This window comes from Trematomus bernacchii, unplaced genomic scaffold, assembly GCF_902827165.1.
Source record: "Trematomus bernacchii unplaced genomic scaffold, fTreBer1.1, whole genome shotgun sequence".
NCBI lineage: Eukaryota > Metazoa > Chordata > Actinopteri > Perciformes > Nototheniidae > Trematomus > Trematomus bernacchii.
The window spans coordinates 720,081-739,040 of record NW_022987519.1 but is presented as its reverse complement, the minus strand read 5'-3'; the positions used below and the strand labels follow the sequence as shown (position 1 = coordinate 739,040).

Sequence of the window (18,960 nt, the reverse complement as noted above, 5' to 3'; positions counted from 1 at the left end):
TAAATACTGCTATATTTGACTATATTTTTTATTGTTTTAAAATATTTTTCTAGTTCTCTATCTGTGTTTTACTTGTATGTATCAAGTCAAATTCCTCGTACGTTTGTATTATTACTTGTTTTAACTTTAATACTTTTGTATGCATGCTTCTAGGTAACATTAAGCTGTCTGTGGCTCTTTCCTGCTGTAACAATGTACATTTCCCCCAAAAAAACACAGTCACTGGTTACATTTGGGTTATTGATCGTATTGTTGGTGTCTCCTCAGAGGAAGTGTGATCAGTATTGGCCGGTGGAGGTGCAGGAGGAGTACGGAGGCTTCCTGGTGACGATGAAGAGCAGCCGGGCGCTCGCCTACTACACCCAGAGGACCTTCACCCTCAGGAACACACAGGCCAAGAAGGTCAGAAGAAAACATTCACGTTTTAAATCCACTTAATTAAAGTCTCAGCCCATTTCAGTTCATCATCAGGTAGCACAGGTAAAGAAGAGTAATTAAGTCAATGGATGGTAAGCACCGTGCCTTATTATTGCACTTTTGGCACTGTGTTTTTCATTATTATGTGTTAAATGCCTATGTGAAGCACTTTGAATTGCCTCTGTGTCTTAAAATGTGCTATACAAAGAAACTAACCTTCAACCTTGAACCTTAAGCAGCTGTATTTACCTGAAGCTAACATTAGCCACCGTAAGCTAGGTTAAGTACGGCTGGTTAGGGTTATTATTATTATTATTTTTATTATTATTATATAGATAAGTATGTGAAGGATGGAATATTAAATATGATACTGAATATATAAATGTTAAATGTACAGTGAGATTTTAAGTCCAAGAGAAACTATGAAGCAGAGACTTCTCTTCAGAGAGGAGATTTGTTATAGAGAGTTATTGCAGGAATGTTTTCCACAACTGAAGACACTGAGTTTTATTTTCTTAATTATTGTATTCTAACTGTATTTGTGTCATTGTGTTATGTACCCATTCATTAGTATTTTCACATTTATCTTGTCATTTGACTATATTCTCAGATAGATTTGTTGTTTTTACACTATCATTCGTGTTTGTTGGTTTGTGAAGCCCTCTGAGACCAATGTGATTTGTGATATTGGGCTATATAAATACATTTGAATTTAATTTAATTTAATTTCTACCCACCTGCAGGGCTCCCAGAAGGGCCGGATAAATGAGCGCACGGTGACTCAGTACCATTACACCCAGTGGCCCGATATGGGCGTCCCGGACTTCGCTCTGCCGCTGCTCAGCTTCGTCAGAAAGTCCTCCAGAGCCCGGACGGAGGACATGGGGCCGCTGGTGGTGCACTGCAGGTACGATGGGCGTAAATTAAACATCATTTGTTATCCTCACGTCTGTAAATCCTGGACTCAACTTGTTCTGTTCTCTGGTTCTTCTCTCTGGTTCTGTGCAGTGCTGGTGTCGGTCGGACAGGAACGTACGTGGTTCTGGACAGCCTGCTGAAGCAGATAAAAGACGAACGCAGCGTCAACATCACCGGCTTCCTCAAACACATCCGCACACAGAGGAACTACCTGGTGCAGACAGAGGTCAGAGGTTATGTCTACACACACACACACACACACACACACACACACACACACACACACACAGACACATACACATACACATACACATACACATACACATACACATACACAGACACACACACAATTTATTTAAGTTACAATTATATTGTAACAATGCACTTTAGATTACCATTTCCAAATAAATATACAATGATCCTGGTTTCCACTTATCATATTTAAAGGTCCCATGTCATGGCCATTTCTACTGATCATAATTCCATTGTTGAGGTCTACTAAAATAGATTTATATTGTGCAATTGTCCAAACTTATATTGGTTTGTCATACAGCATCTCTGTGAGGTGCTGTATGAGGCAAAGAGATGGTAAGCGACAAAAAGAATGTAATGTTAAAAAACCATTACCATACCCCTCTGAAACCTAGGACGTAGACGTGTCAGTGTATTTAACCTCAGCACCACCGTGTCTCCTCTCTAAAGGAGCAGTATGTTTTCATCCACGACGCCCTGGTGGAGGCCGTCCTCTCCGGAGAGACGGAGGTTTTGGCGTCTCACCTGCACAGGTACGTGGACGAGCTGCTGACCCCGGGACCTGCAGGAAGGACACGTCTGGACAAACAGTTCAAGGTCGGCATACTATACAAAAACATTTTACATTTTTTATTTTATTTTATTTTTACCTATTTTAATTTCTTGTCAGTTTTACTTCAAGAGAATTTCATTAGGACCACTGTTGATGTTTTATCTTGTTCTGTATTTAATTTAAAGGTGACCTATCATGCAAAATGCACTTTTTTATGTCTTTTATACATAAACATGTGTCCCCGGTGTGTCAGGGAACTCACGCAGCGTCAGAAAATAAAACCCTCTCTCTTTTCCTCCGTACCCAAATCTCTAAAAACGGTGGAACAACGGAGCTGATCCAGATTTGCGTCCGATATGACGTAATATCTGAAATGTGGACCCACGGCCCTATCAGAAACATTGCTATCAGAAACAATGCCCGACTGTTTTGGACGTAATATGGTCTTTGTTTACATTAGCATCGCTAACACTCAGAGCTAACCTGTACTGGAGAGCATGTGTAAAGAAGCAGGAAATTAAAAAAAGAACTCACCTTGTGGTAAACCCGATAGACAAAAAACGTTTGAGCTCCTGACTGTTTCAGAAATAATCCTTCATGTGGTTTGGAACATGATATGGTGTTTCATCACGGCAGCATTTAGCCAGAGCTCAGTGTGCCTGCGTGCTCAAAAGGGGGCGGGGCCTCGTAGCTACTGACCCAGAATCAGCGTTTCTCTAACAGGGCTGGAATACAGGGATATGAGGGATTTCTAAAATGCATGATCTGTTTGGTATTTTGAGCAAAACGCATCATAGACATGCTTTTTATCAGTGGCGGCCGGTCCATAGGGGCGCTAGGGGCGCCGCCCCACCTCTTCCCATATTGAAAAAAAAAAATAATAATAATAATTAAAATTAAAATTAAAAAAAAAAAATATGTTTAAAAAAATATATATGTTTTTATTTTTATTTTTAATGAACAAGGTAAATATTATATAATTGGTATCAGTAAAATGTATAATCTACAATAAAATCTCGTTTAAAATTGTGTTACGATGTCTAAAGTTACTGATAAGTCACATGTTTCCTGCCTGGCCTTGCCCATGCACCTTCTCTCGTCTGGGCGCTAAGAGAGGAGCCTTCAACCAGTGCAGCAGCAGCCACCAGCAGCTGACTGTTGCTATCTGTAACGTGTAAACTATGCCGCGAAAATATAATTTCAGCCAATCAGCGTCGTCAAAGATGATGGTCACCGGGCGCCAATGTCAGCGCCCAGTGCAGTCTGTGAGTAGTTTGGACAGTGACTCGTATCCGGTTGACGCAGTAGTTGATGAGGATGGCTTCGTGTGCAGGTGGAGTCTCCGGACCTCGGTCCCCGGCTAATTCTGTTCAAGAGCTAATCTCCAATCCTTTCGAAAGGAGAAGTTTGGCAGATAAATTGTTGCTTAAAGACCTTGCACCGGACCAACCCGATTTGAATATATCGCAGCAATCTCGTGAAAAAGACAACATTTATACACGAGGCTTCACAAGTAGCTGGTACACAAGAAAGGCTTGGCTAGCTGGATGCAAACAGGTAAATGCTGTCTTTTGTTTCCCATGCTTGGATATCACTTTATATGTAGAGAGGAGGTTTCCCATGGTTGTTAGAAGTTTATTAATAAGTGGGCATTTATCACAGAAGTGATTGTTCTGTCTCCACGTTTGTTGCATTGTCTGTGATGTATTTTCCAACGGTTATAGCTCCTGTTCTGTCCCAGCAACACTACACGGTTTGCAGCTCCACCACATTTTTGGTTTATCTTCGGTGTCGCTTAAAATCTGCTTCCCATCGGACTAAAACCTCCACGTAATCTGAAGACAGATACTTGAAGTTATTTAAACCTTTTGCAAACTTTATGTTCTTTCTTGCTCTAGCCTTGCCAGTTACATTGTACATAACACATATATTATCATTATGCTAAGTGGTTGTTCGTGTTAGACGATGTAGCTTTTTCATTTCTGAGTTATTGCTATATGTAAATAAGCCTGTTTGTAAATAATCCTCAGAGAAACAAAGAAAAAACACAATTTATGACATTTTGTGCTGTGGTTATTTTTTTTTAAATTGCATTTATTCACAGTTCAGTTTGAAATGCTGTAGTGACTTGTATTGAACCACTTAAATATTTATAATTAATGCTACTGAAAAGATGCTATTAATTTTATATCTCACATGCAGTTCACTGTAAAGCTACTTGGTGAAGGTGTTGGTTCATAAAACATGAACAGTTTTAAGAAAGAAAAAAACAGACCAGTTCTGAGAACACAAATTCCTGGTAAAGTAGTAGATGTTCAGGTTGATAAATAATATTTTCCACACTGAAGATTATGGAGGTATTGATCAGTCTTCTCATATTTTTAAGCCTCGATTTCTCCTTTCCCCCCCCCCCCTCTAACATCACCAGAAGTCATCATTTAAGGGGTCATTTCTCGAAAAAAGTTTCCGGGGGAAAACCCCCCGGACCCCCCCGGGTAGGTCACTTACGGTACGTCAAGAGCCCCACCAAAAAAAAAGACCACCGGCCGCCACTGCTTTTTATATATTGTTATATATCTGAGACTCATTATATATGCCTAAAATAGCATGATAGGAGATCGATCTTTAACATTTCATCATAAAGACTCAGTAATGTGTTTTTGTGTGTGTTTTCAGCTGGTGTGTCACTCCGCAGTGAAGCAGTGCGACTTCTCTGCAGCGCTGCAGGACTTCAACCGCTGCAAGAACAGGAGCTGCTCTGTGGTTCCTGGTGAGTCCAACATGCATTTAAAGATATGATATAGGCTAATACAACATGAAGAACACGGGAACATGAATACAAGTTACAGTGCAGTGTGAGATGTGAATAGTTCAATTAAAAGCAGCGTCAAAAAGAAAAGTCTTCAGCCTGGATTTCAAAGTAGTCAGAGTTGCAGCGGACCTGCAGGTTTCTGGTATTTGTTCCAGATATTTGGAAATATCCTTCACTCAATAATCCTCACATTCCTCGACCCCTAGTCTTTCCATGAAATGATAGTTCTTTTGACACTTTTCGAACCTTTTTATATTCCTTTCCTCTTTCATCCATTTTGAATCCCCAGACAACACATGTTCCTGTTTTACTGTAACCCGAACCCATCTCCAGTAGCGTGGCGTGGGGAAAAATTTAGGGGAAGCCCATTTTTTTGGGTTGGTTGGGGTGGGGGGGGGGGTCAATAACGTAACCAGATGAGTGATTACAGCGCCCGGTATCATTTTACACACATTTGTATCACACAGATGCAGGACTTGCACACGCCTGTTATCTAACCGACAGGTCCGCACGCACTCTCCAGCCGAAACTCTCGTTTTATTAATTTAAGCATTTTCTTATTAATTTATGCAGACACACCCCCCCCCAAATGCAATACCAGCCGCTCAATGCGCAGTGCATTCATTCACAAAGTAAATCAGGAGACCTTTAAAGTTTTATGTACACATCAAAGTATCAGTAGGCGTGTATGAAACACATGAATTCAAAAACCATTATGTACAGAAACATTTGCATGCGATAGTCCACCTTCTCTTCCCTTCCCTTTCTAACACACGGCAAGTGCAGCAACAGTCCTCGTCTCTGTAATTAGCTCAGTCCGTAGTCCAAAAGTAACTAAAAAATATAAACAATCTCATCTATTCAGGTGAAATCGCCAGCCGCCTCTGAAGGGAAGCCAGAGTTAGCTGGCTTCCCTTGGCATGGCCCTGACCAATCACAGGTTGGCAGGGGCATCACGTGGGCCTCATCTGATTGGTCAATCCCTCAATTTGTTTCACCAAGGGAAGCCTGATCCGACTGGCCTCCTCTCGCAACAGTGAATGCAATCTACTGTTTCACCATAACATCTAGAGGGGCGCTGTTTGTTTCACTCTTTTGTAAAATACTCAATGAGAGTGGGGGAGAGACGGGCCGGCAGCAACACACAGCAAAGGAGAATTATCGAAACAAAACAAAGTGTTTTTATTTATTTATTTAAATTATAACTACAATCCGAAAAAACAGGGGAAGCCTGGCTTCCCTTGGCCTCCGGGAGAAAACGCCACTGCCCATCTCTGACCTTTAAACCACTTGTCTTGACTTCCCTCATGAATCTTTGGCCTTTAAACCACTTGTACTCGTGTATGTGACTCTGAAACTTTTGTCCTTCCCAGTTGAGAGGTCACGAGTGCGCCTGTCCACGTTGGCTGGAGAAACATCGGACTACATTAATGCTTCGTACATCACAGTAAGAATGAACCCACTCTGTTCAGGTTTAAATCCGGAAATACAGCTCACAGAGATTCAGAATCACACTGGAACAAATGCTGCTCCAAAAACAATAATGAAAACAAGCTGTTTTCACTTGAAATAAGCACAAAAATCTGCCAATAGAACAAGTGAACATTAGCTTGGTAAGACTTCTTGAAATAAGAACGGATATTTAGATAAATCAGATCTTGTAATTAGCAGGAGAACTGAGCTGCAAATGCCCAAAGGTGTTCTGTGTTCTGATGTTAGATGGTGATTGTCTAGTAAATATGTAAGATGTGTTTCATCTGAGATACGACTCAAAATAAGATTTTTTGAGTGAACAAGATGATGCATTGTCTAAAAACAAGACCCGATATCTCACTGCCGTGTTACTTCTGAAGTTATTGTGTCTTATATCAGGAGTAGAGACATATTCTGACTAGATATTAGACTACTTGGCAAGATTTAGAGTTTTTGTAGTGCAGGACTTTTTTATTCAAGTTTGAAACAGCCTTCCTGTCTCGAACACGGACAACAAAAGTGTTTCATAAGAAGTTGTACTGATTCTTTACTAGTAGCTATATAAAGTTTCTTATTGATTTGATTGGTTGGCAATATTGGCACCAGTACTTTGTCAAACCTGCAGAGGTGGGAAAAGTACTCAGATTCAAGTAGAAGTACAACAAAAACAACATAATTGACCTAAAAGTACCAAATATAAAAGTACTCATCACGCAGAATGGTCAATTTCCGAATGATATATATAATCTAATTAGTGATAAATGCATGTTTTCATCATCTTAAGTTTGCAGCTGGTAAAAGTAGAGCTTAATGTAATGACTTGTTATACTTCCAGGTGTCTTCTTCATTATTTTTGTATTGAGAATATGAACCTGCAGTATCTAAGGTTGTCAGATAAATGCGGAAGAGTAAAAAGTACATTTACCTCAAACTAGTAGTAGAGTAGAAGTATAAACAATTGAAATACTTAAAGGGGACCTATCATGCAAAATGCACTTTTGTACGTCTTTTCTACATGAATATGTGTCCCCGGTGTTCCAGGGAACTCACCAAGTGTCAGAAAACACAACCCTCTCTATCCTCCATACCCAAATCTCTAAAAAAGGGGCTGCAACGGATCTGATAAAAACTGATCCAGATTTGAACACTGTCCTGACGTCAGGACGGTGGCGCTACGGCTATTGGGCCAACTCCACCAATCAGGAGGAGACAGCCACGGCCATTGCCGTTTGAAAGCGCTGGAGACGCTGTAGTACATATGCCAGGCCTGTAGGTGGTGCTGTTCTCACATAATCTGCCCTTGCACAAACAGAGCTATAAATTGTCAAATTGAGCAAAATGAGGCATGGCTAAAATGCATGATCTGTTTGGTATTTTGAAAAAAATATATATAAATATGCCTTAAATAGGTATGGCCCTACACTATATTATTCAAATATAGCATGATAGGTCCACTTTAAGTAAAGTACGAGCTCTCCAACCTTTTAATTAGGTACAGTACCTGGTTATATGTCCTTAGTTTATTTCCTCTACTGAAGACATTTGACAGTGAACAGTAGACAGAAATGAAATGTATTCATCTCCATAAAACTCCATAAAAGTGACACAAATAAAGCGTGACTCTCTTCCTGCAGGGTTACAGGCAGAGCAGCGAGTTCATCATTACCCAGAATCCCTTGCCTGACACCATAAAGGACTTCTGGAGGATGATTTGGGATCACAACGCCCCGGTCATCGTGTCCCTGCCGGGGGCGGGCCAGGTGAGGAAGAAGGATTTTCCAGCTGTATTCAAAGTCTTTAAATCTAAACAGGAAGAGTTAAGCAGTATGTTTTGGGACGGGCACCTATTATTGTTTCACTTATGCACTTTATTCATGCCAATGTATTCTATTGAATTATCGTTTTAAAGCAAGACATTCAGTTAGGACAGTCAGGGAGGGCCTAGCGTAGCTTAGCTTAGCACAGCTTGGCATTAAGACTGGGACAAGGGGGAAACGCTAGATTGGTTTTGTTCAAATTAAACAAATATGCCTCTAACTTTTACCAAATATACAATTGTATTACTACAATACTGCAATACTACCTGGTACAAGTGTTTGTCAACAGCTTTAAAATCAAAACTGCTCCACCTGTTAAAAATCTGCTCAAAGATTGTTGGTCACCCTGTCGGAGACTTTCTGACTCAGCAGACCAGAACAACTTAATAAGGCTGTCCAACAACATCCTCTGGGACCCAAAGCATGCTCTGACAGAGAATATGAACTTCTACCATCTGATGGAGATTCAATAAAGTCAGACTGAAGCATCCTTTGTGCTCCAGTCGACCCTCTCAGTGAACACAGAGCTACAGATCAGATGCACGCTGAAGGCCCGTTGAGCATCTCTCACTGATCCTGCTGCTGTGTTACATGTTTGTTGATGTTTTTCATGTTGATGTTACACATGGAGCTGCTGTGATGCAAGGAGCATTTCAGACTTGATCTGACCATTAAAGTATTATCGTATCGTATCAAAATACATTTAAAAAATAGTGGCAGATTTAGTAAAAAACATAAGTTTAGGTTGAATAAACATAGTTTAGTATTTAAGGGCGGACTAAGATTAAGGGTCGCGTCCTCCCTGAGCTTCGGATCAGCTGCAAAATAAAAAATGCGTTTAGTTTTAATAACACGTTTATAAATACTCAAAATAAATACAATTCAATATGATATACTATTCTATGACTTTTTTTGAGATACTATACTATGACCTATTTTCACAAAATATACCATAAATGTTTTTGATATACTGATTTTCCTTCAGACATGCTATTCTAGCTTTACTGATTATTTCAACATACTATACAAAGACTTGAACGTTTCTTTCTAACCTGTCGTGTGTTTGTTGTTGGATTAAAGTTGAATCTGACTGTCTGCTGTTGTTGTTGTTAGACGGAGGCGGAGGTGGAGCAGAGTGCCGTCTGGCCCCGTAAAGGAGCCCCGATCAGCTACCAGATGTTCACGGTCTCCCAGAGGAGTGAGAACAACATCTGTCTGACCAACGAAGACATGCTGGTGGTGCGGGAGTTCGTCCTGGAAGCAACTCAGGTTAGTTCCTGGAGGGTTTGTTAGTTCTGAGCCCAGGTTTAGCTAAAAAGAGTCCAGGAAGCTTATTTACAAGTTAACAGCGTTTAATTAAACAATGATACAATGATACAATGAAATTGCGAAATGGCGGCTCTCCCCGCTGGATGGACCTCCGTTGGCTTGGGATCAGCTGGCAAAGAGACCGGCTAACAGCTGGCTTCTCATTTTATCAACTGTAGTCTTCTCCTATTGACTTAGCGTTGACGGGGCCATACTTCTGTACTTTTACTTGAGTAAAGAAGTTTAGTCGGTACTTCTACTTTTACCAGAGTATTTTTAAACACGAGTATCTGTACTTCTACTTGAGTAAAGGATGTGTGTATTTTTGCCATCTCTGCTGGACAGGATGACTTCGCTCTGGAGGTGAAACATTACAGCGCCTCCTGCTGGCCGAACCCTGACAGTCCCATCAGCAACACCTTCGAACTCCTGAAGCTGGTGAGAGAGGAGAACGCCGCCAAGGACGGACCCACCGTGGTGCACGATGAGTGAGTACAATATCATTTAACAGGTTTTTAATGCTCTGATATTTATAATATATAATATGAACTTGATTTGTATAGCACCTTTCATGCACAAAGCAGCCTGATGTTGCCTGATGGCTACAGGCGCAAAGGGTCAGGATCAGTACTCATGGTCATGTTGTGTTCTGACTGAAGATATCTGTGTTTCTTTCCCCTCAGTGTGGGAGGAGTCACAGCCGGGACGTTCTGCACTCTGTCCTCTCTGGTTCAGCAGCTGGAGGTCGAAGGGTCGCTCGACGTCTTCCAGGCCGCCAAGCTGACAAACCTCATGAGACCGGGGATCTTCAGCGACGTGGTGAGGATACTGTCTTTCTCACAATACACTGAAGTTAGACTGTCTGTCTCATAATATGCTGACGATAAACTGATGTCTGTTTGAAACATTGCTAGAGTAACTAGCTTAAAGGGGCTTGATGCTGCTAATTTTCTACTTTAAAGAGTCCTCTCCTGCTGATGTTCAGGTGTATGTAGTGTCTCTACTTTAAAGAGTCCTCTCCTGCTGATGTTCAGGTGTATATCAGTATGTAGTGTCTCTACTTTAAAGAGTCCTCTCCTGCTGATGTTCAGGTGTATATCAGTATGTAGTGTCTCTACTTTAAAGAGTCCTCTCCTGCTGATGTTCAGGTGTATATCAGTATGTAGTGTCTCTACTTTAAAGAGTCCTCTCCTGCTGATGTTCAGGTGTATATCAGTATGTAGTGTCTCTACTTTAAAGAGTCCTCTCCTGCTGATGTTCAGGTGTATATCAGTATGTAGTGTCTCTACTTTAAAGAGTGCTCTCCTGCTGATGTTCAGGTGTATATCAGTATGTAGTGTCTCTACTTTAAAGAGTCCTCTCCTGCTGATGTTCAGGTGTATATCAGTATGTAGTGTCTCTACTTTAAAGAGTCCTCTCCTGCTGATGTTCAGGTGTATATCAGTATGTAGTGTCTCTACTTTAAACCATTTTATAATACACAAAACATGTAGTACTTTTATTTCTTTAGGTACGTTCTGCTGGTAATACTTGTGAAATTGTACTGAAGTAACGTTTTGAGTATGGGACTTGTAATGTAGCTTTTGGATAATTTGCTCTTTCTACTTAAGGATCTGAGTACTTATTCTAGCCATGATTGTGTACAGAGATGGGGTCGTTACTAAAAAAAAGTAATATATTACATATTACATATTACTTTAAAAAAAAGTAATATATTACACTACTTCGTTACTCTCTACATAAAGTAACTCGTTACTTTACTCGTTACTTTACTCGTTACTTTACTCTCAGGGCCGGCCCGCCCCTCCCTACAGGCAGATCACGCAGACTGCTAAAGTTTCAAATGTTCTCTTTAGTTCAGTTTCCATTGTCGCATAAGACTGATCCAGATAGCTCTGAATATGGCTGTCCTCTGTCTCCTGCTATCTGTATTTTGCGCAGTATATCTCTGAACGATGCGATGGTGATTCCACTGTGCAAATGGGCAACATTACCTCTACTATGAAGGATGCTACAAGCCTGTCCATCTCTGCTTTGGTTACCGGTCCTCCAAATTCTTGCGGCGGCGCACTCACAACATCCTCACTCTGGGTTCGGGGGTCCTTAGCTATTAGCTTCACCTTAGCATGTGTTCTTTGCAGGTGTTTGTTGAGGTTTGACGTGGTGTTTACAGCAGTGGATAACAGCTTCTGGCCTGGACACAGTTTGCACCTCACCGTCACATTCCTGTCTATTCTTCGGACGAACTCAAAATAATGGGTATACCTCCACCCCTCGAAAGTTATCGCCTGTCAGTGTGATTATGACTGATTTTATAAAAGTAACGAAGTAACGCGTGTCGGGGCAATGTTAGTAACTGTAGTGTGATTACTGAATTATAAAAGTAACGCGTTACACTACTCCGTTACCGACAAAAGTAATATTATTACAGGTAACAAAGTAACGCGTTACTTTGTAACGCGTTACACCCAACTCTGATTGTGTATTATCGTTAGTAAGTGTTAGAAAAATCTCACTCGTCCCGGCTTGAGCTTCAATCTCAGGATCCATGTATTTCTGATCCTCTCCAGAATGGAAGGAGTCATCACATACAGAGCATCAACTAGTTCCTGAACAGTGTCCTTCACATGCTGATATCCAAGAGAGGGAGTTACACAGTCACAAGATGGAGGAATAGAAAGCAGTACATCCTGTCATGTACAACATTCTGACATGTACAACATTCTGACTTTTTCTCAAAATCCTGACTTTTTCCACAAAATCTCAAAATCCTGACTTTTTCTCAAAAATCTGATTTTTTTTAAAGAATCTGACTTTTTCTAATAAAAATCTGACTTTTTTTCAACATTTTGACTTTTTCTCAAAATCCCCCAAAAATCGGACTTTTTCAAAAAAATCACAAAATTCAGATTTTTTCTCAAAATCCCCAAAAAATCAGACTTTTTCTCAAAAATAAAATAAATCGGACTTTATCTCAAAATTCTGACTTTTTCTCAACATCTCAAAAATGAATGACTTAAAAATGTCAATAATCCCTGGTCCCCGGCTTGAGCTTCAATCTCAGGATCCATGTACTTGTGATCCTCTCAAGAATGGAAGTCGTCATCACATACAGAGCATCAACTAGTTCCTGAACAGTGTCCTTCACATGCTGATATCCAAGAGAGGGAGTTACACAGTCACAAGATGGAGGAATAGAAAGCAGTATTCAATGTTTACTTCAGATTAGCTCCACGTCAGAAATGAGCATGCTTGTCATATGTCTCCATAGAGGCTGAATCATCATGTTAATCACATAGCTATCATATGCCTCAAACAGTCCTGATGCTCTTCTAGGTAATCATACATCCTGTCATGTTCACAGCTACAGTTGGGATACCTTTGTTATCATGTGTTACTCTGATATTGAAAGAGTACATTCAGTATTTCCCCAACAGTAAGTATAACAATTGTGTACCTGTGGTGGTTTCTCAGGAGCAGTACCAGTTCCTGTACAGAGCCATGCTGAGTCTCATCGGGACACAAGAAGACGAGGACACTCTGAAATCCTCCGACAACAACGGGACGATCGTGGTGGGAACCGCCAGCACCGCCGAGAGCCTTGAATCCCTCGTGTAATCGCCCCAAAACACACAGAGAACTTTAAACGAGAAACAGCCTTTTTATTATCCTTCCTCCTCAAACACCAACAGAGCTTCCCCTGATGCCAGACTAAGATAAAAAAAATAGTTTGAGGCCGAGAGAGAGTGTCCTCTTTTCGCTGGATCCTGACTTTTGTAACGTGTGCCTTTTTGTATTTTTCATCCTGTACTTTCTAACTTTGTTACAAGCTGTAGACTAACTGTGCGATTTATTATAACGCTCTCACACTAACACACTCTTCCTAAACGTTTTGTATTTATTGGCACTGAGCCAAATGGGATAAAAAAGGGCATCTTTTTACATTAAATGAGATATTTTGTTAGCTTGTCTTTTACAGAGCTCCTGCACTGAACTCCTCCTCTGTAAATACCATCGCAACGGTAGCAGCAGTGTGCTATTGGATGAAATAAGGGCCTGGAATAATACAAAATAATAATAATCTAATGTAAATAATATTATAGTAATCAACTCGATGGACCAAATTTCTATTTATACTTTTAGATTTTTATATTTTACCATTTGTAGCGCTTTTCAAATGTTATGGTTTTAATAATAATTGCTTAGTTGGAGGACATTAATGTTTTTATATTCTGACATTTTGTAACAGACTAAATGTGATGCATGGGATACTGACATGTTTGTTTTTTTAGCTGGACATGAAACACTGCTGGATTATTAGATAGGGCATTAAATACGTGAAAGAACACCAAAAAAAACAGACTGTTGGATTTTTTTTACCGTGTTCATGACTATAATTGTACTGCAGCAACACATTTTAATCAACAAAGATTACTGTTAGTAAAGGCACAAACACATTGGTCAAATACTCCTTTTATATGTCTAGAAAGGGATAATCTAAATGTATTTTATTGGTTGTAAACTGCCTTCGAGAAAACAAAATGTCCCAAAAGCACTGGATATTGACAGAATAATATTTCATTTTTATAAAAAAGTGAAAATAGGGAAAATAAAATAAATATGTAGCTTGAAGACAAATTGGCTAGCGCTCTAACACATTGTACGTGATTGGTCAACAGTTTAGAGATGCCCCTTAGCCAATCACAACAGAGCTGATAAGTTAAGATAAGTTTAAATAAGATAATGGATAAAGTAACTGTATAAAACTAACAGGAATATTGATCGACAAAAATAAGATCTCAAGATTCAGTTTTTGTACATTTTAAAACAGAATATATCTCAAATTAAAATGTGTTTCAAACGATATCTGCACAATGCACCGTGGCTCACTATTGGCTGGGAAAGCGGGTTACATTTATCTGGTGTGTTCTTCAGAGTCAATTACAATAGCAGCAGAATGAGCGTCGCAGACGACCAACAAGTAGAGGTCAGAGGTCACGCCGCGAGACAAAAGGTGGAGCAGACACCCGACAGGAGAGAGGTGTTAACCACACAAACAATGTCTGAAAATGAAGACGTGGTGTCTGATGAAAAAACCTGTGGATTATGTATTTTCCCTTTATGGAGTCATGCTTTAATCCCTGCGCTGAACTGGTTATTCCAAATGATTTCCCCCTGTGTTAATCCGGGCTAAGACTCTGCAAGAAAACGCGCCTTTTCAGGACGGAAGAAATTAGGTCAAGTGTCCAGACGTGGAGTTGACCGTCCGCCCTTATCCACACCTTCATTAGCATTTTTGACTTTTCATAATTACATGCCCAATTATCCCCTGCTTGGTGGCCTAGTTTGCATGGCTGCCTTCAAATCGAGTGGAAGCAAACCGGCTGATTGTCTTTTTTTTTTTACAGAGGAGCTGAAGCCTGTAGAAGATCATAAAATACAACATATGGGATAGTAACTTCTGTCAGGAAAATAAATCTATGTCTGACTATTATTTAAATCTGAAAGCCTGGGTTAAATGAATAGTGTTGAAGGATTTTTATTTAAGGAAAAGCAGAGGTGGAAGAAGTACTTTACTGGAAGTGAACCTATTTGCTCATTTTCAGGTTCAGATAAACTCCCTCTAGAAAAAACCTATAACACACTACAGTAAAGGGAAACCCCCAAAAAGGCACAATAGGGTCTTGTTACGGCTGCTGTTTCTGTCTGCCCGTTAACCTGTCTGAGATTGTTTGCAGCTGTGTGTAAAATGTAAATGAGCTGTGTGGTTGCCCCAATGTCGTTGGCTGTCATCTCCTGGTCCTCCTCCGAAGATGCTGATTGGAGCACGCCGGGCCTGACGCTCTCCAATCCCCGTGCAATCCCAGAGCACACCTTCCGGAGATTACTACAAAGCCTGGGGACAATTATCACTCGGGAGGCTCTGCTGCGATCAGACGCCTCACACATTTTGCCCCTGTGTCGTGGACACTTCAGTCTTGAGCAATAGACTGTGTTTGACTATTGTGATCCGTGTTTAGTGTTGTGTGTTTAGTGTGTTTATATGTGTGCTTAGAGTAGCGTGTGTTTAGTTCATCTAGTTAGCTGCGTTTTCCTGCAGCCTCCTTCCAATAAAGTTAATTGGAAGAGATATCAGGTGTGTTAATTAGGCTCATTTTCAAGAGTCCTCCTTCTGTTATTAGCAGTAGACTTGCGCCCTTTTGGCTTCTTTGTTTGGCTTAGGCTTATTTTGACCTCATTTTGTTGTGCACCTTTGTTGTTGCTCATTAAATCCTATTATAATTACTTACCAAAACCATCTGGTGTGTGTTAACTTACTCATCCCTAGTGGGTTCGTAACAGGTCTCTTTAAAGATGTTTATGAAGATAGTAAAAAAAGAAATTAAGTATTGAATTTAGTTCACCCAATTAAAATCCTTAAAAAATATATAGCCTTATTTTGCAAGTGCCTACGTTCAATTGTAATAGTACACATTTCAATATGATGCCGAAATGACAACATACGGATACTGGTTTGTTAAAAACATGATTTAATGCTTTGACAAGTGTGCACACAAGACGGCAAACGAAACACTTTTAAAATTCGTGTTTTCTGAATGGAGATCCGATCCAAGCTAAGCTAACATGTTGCTGCTCCGTCTACACTCACAAAAACGTCATATTGCCTCTGCTTTATTGCTGCTGTGAGATACAGACAGATATAAAGCAGCTACTGTATTCGCCATGCCTTAGTTTGTGTTGTGTACTGTTGGAGTAGAATACCTCTGCTACGCGCCGTTCGTTGGATGAGGCTGGATCTCTATTAAATTAAGAAAGGAATTGAAAACACCGGAATCAAAGTTATAACAAATTATCTGAGTTTACTTCTAGTAGGAAACCAAACACATATACAAGTTATACAGAGTACTCGAGTACTCCGGACTTTTCAGGTTTGTGATGCGATGCGGATAAATGCGTCAGGACCAGACAAACTCATCAAACGAGAAGAAATTGGACTTCAAGTTTGTGATGCGATGCGGATACAGTTATCAGGACCAACAAACTCACCAAACCCAAAAGCATTTTTACACACACAAACATCAGTATTTCTATCTGTCTTTGGGGCGGAGATTTGTCGATTCTTCCTTCCCACTTTACTCCCAAGCGAATCAGAGAGCCCCTGGGGAGGAGCTGTTTAAACTGACCACCTCCCCCAAGTGCCCTGATTGGCTGGATTCGCTTCTGGCCGAGGTCAATCAGAGTTTCGAACAGAGTGAGACCCCAAACCACACTAGGTCAAAAGTCAATGTTTATCTTTACCTTATCTTACTCTACATTCCTTCCCAGGGGATATTTTCACCTAAACCATTCTCCCACAGACATTTAAACCTTTCCTCACCTATTTAACGATGTGTCTTTAACGACTTAATGACCGCATCTGGCTCTTAGTGGTGATAAGGATCAATGTTGGTGTGTGAAACACAGAATCTCTAAGTCAGTGAATTTAAAAGTGAGAATAACATTCTTTTTCTAAGTGATTATCAAAACCCGTTCAAACAATATATGTTTACTTCAATACAGTGTAGAATCATATCTTTTTACTTCAATCCCCCTTTTGATCTCACCTCACGAGATCAACATATAGCATTTGAAACATTCCTACTGACATCATTTATACTGTGTCCCAATATTCATATAAATCCATCAGAAGCCGGGATGTAGAGCACTTTAAACTGTTAGGAATCAATCCCCAACAATAACTTCTTATGACAGTATAGGGAGAATAAAATATGTCTAAAAAAGTTCGTCCTTGTCGGCTGAGTCATCATATTCTTCCCCCTCCGACGCATACGCCAACAAGGGCATTTGGTACGGAGGGGAAGGGGCAGCTTTTCCCTCAATTGTGGAACTGATGAGTCTAACACACAATGAGCGGATACAAGGCACACAACAACAACCACATGTCACCAAAATGGCAATAAAAGTAGCCACAGAAATTAGAAGAGACATTATCAAATTTTTCCCTCTTTTGGTAACACATAGTTCTGTAGAATAAAAAATACAAATCCCTTTTTATGGGATATAAAAATAAAGTTGAAAGTTCCTCAAAAAAAATGGATTGTTCAGACAAAGTTCCACACAGGCTATATCAACCTGTTTCAGCGGGAAATGGAGTTCCCTGTGCCGTCTTGGTTTGCCATATCTTCGTCCCCCCAGCCCGCTGACGGCGGCTTCTGGGGTGCCTGCTAGAGAGATGTGGCCTGATTGTCTTCCGCCCGCCCGCTGATGGCGGCCTCCGGGTCGATGCTGGAGAGATGTCCCGATCCTCCTCCTCCGGCCCGCTGATGGCGGCTTCCGGGTCGACTGCTGGAGAGATGTCCTGATCCTCCTCCTCCGGCCCGCTGATGGCGCCTCCTGGGTCGACTGCCTTGACGAGAGCCAGATCTGTTCTGATGTCGTCCAGGGTCCTCGCGACGAGGGCCAACTCTGTCCTGATGTCGTCCAGGGTCCTCGCAGGTGTTTTTCCCGACCGCACACTGGCTCCAGTGGTACCAGTTGTCTCCCTTTCCATCTAGGCGAACGGCATGGGAGGTCCCCTCCAACCAGACGTAATCTGCTGTGTTGGCCTTGTGTTTCTCGGGTCCCCCTTTTGACGTCAGCAGCCTGTGTGGAGAAGTCTCATACCAAGCCCTTAAGTTGCTGGAAATATGGTTTTGAAATCATCTTTTCTACTTCTTTAGTGTTTATTGGCGGCACCAACTAGACTGGAGTGTGGACAAGAGACTATGCAGAAAATAATAAACAAAAATAAATAAATAAATTAAAAATTAAAATTAAAAATTAAAAATTAAAAATTAAAAATTAAAAATTAAATTAAAAAATAGAACAAAAATAAAAATAAAACAAAAAAAGGAACAAACTAACAAAACAAAAAATAACCAAAGCTAGATTATTTTAAATGTATCAATTTCTCTTAAAAGCAACAAATAAAACAAAACAAAAAATACCATAACTAGTATTTTAAATTGATACATTTCTCCTAAAAACGTAATAATCTCACATACATATTGTCTGATGTATATCCTATCCTTTTCCCCCTTTTTCTGAAATAGAACGCCGTTAACGGTGTTCTTATTTTCAGAAACATCGAGCCTTATACATCAGTTATTTAATATCAGCTATATATTTATTATTACTATTACTTATATATCAGGCATTAAATGTCAGCCTTCTTCCACGATTGACCTCGTCTATATTATCTGACTTATATTGATACGTGTCCATTTGTATTTATTTAATATACTGGGCAATTATTGATAACTTTCTGAATCTCCCTCTTTTCTTAACAACTTGAGGTATGGCTATTTTGAAATCTGACTTGGTTAAGAGATGATTCGTTTATTGGTGAGAGGCACACTCTTGCCCTCGTG

General features: G+C 40.3%; 1 protein-coding gene across 1 annotated transcript in view; it reads left to right on the top strand.

Annotated features, from left to right (window-relative positions):
* ptprz1a (protein tyrosine phosphatase receptor type Z1a) overlaps positions 1 to 13,908 on the top strand; it is a 73,335-nt gene extending 59,427 nt beyond the window's left edge. The window contains exons 20-30 of the mRNA XM_034117195.1: positions 268 to 402; positions 1,161 to 1,324; positions 1,426 to 1,561; positions 2,038 to 2,184; positions 4,817 to 4,910; positions 6,326 to 6,399; positions 8,060 to 8,185; positions 9,356 to 9,511; positions 9,896 to 10,038; positions 10,234 to 10,369; positions 13,025 to 13,908. Of these exons, the coding sequence (XP_033973086.1) occupies positions 268 to 402; positions 1,161 to 1,324; positions 1,426 to 1,561; positions 2,038 to 2,184; positions 4,817 to 4,910; positions 6,326 to 6,399; positions 8,060 to 8,185; positions 9,356 to 9,511; positions 9,896 to 10,038; positions 10,234 to 10,369; positions 13,025 to 13,168 (1,455 nt within the window). The 3' untranslated portion in view covers positions 13,169 to 13,908. The remainder of the gene's footprint in view (positions 1 to 267; positions 403 to 1,160; positions 1,325 to 1,425; positions 1,562 to 2,037; positions 2,185 to 4,816; positions 4,911 to 6,325; positions 6,400 to 8,059; positions 8,186 to 9,355; positions 9,512 to 9,895; positions 10,039 to 10,233; positions 10,370 to 13,024) is intronic.
* Positions 13,909 to 18,960: the final 5,052 nt, after the last annotated feature.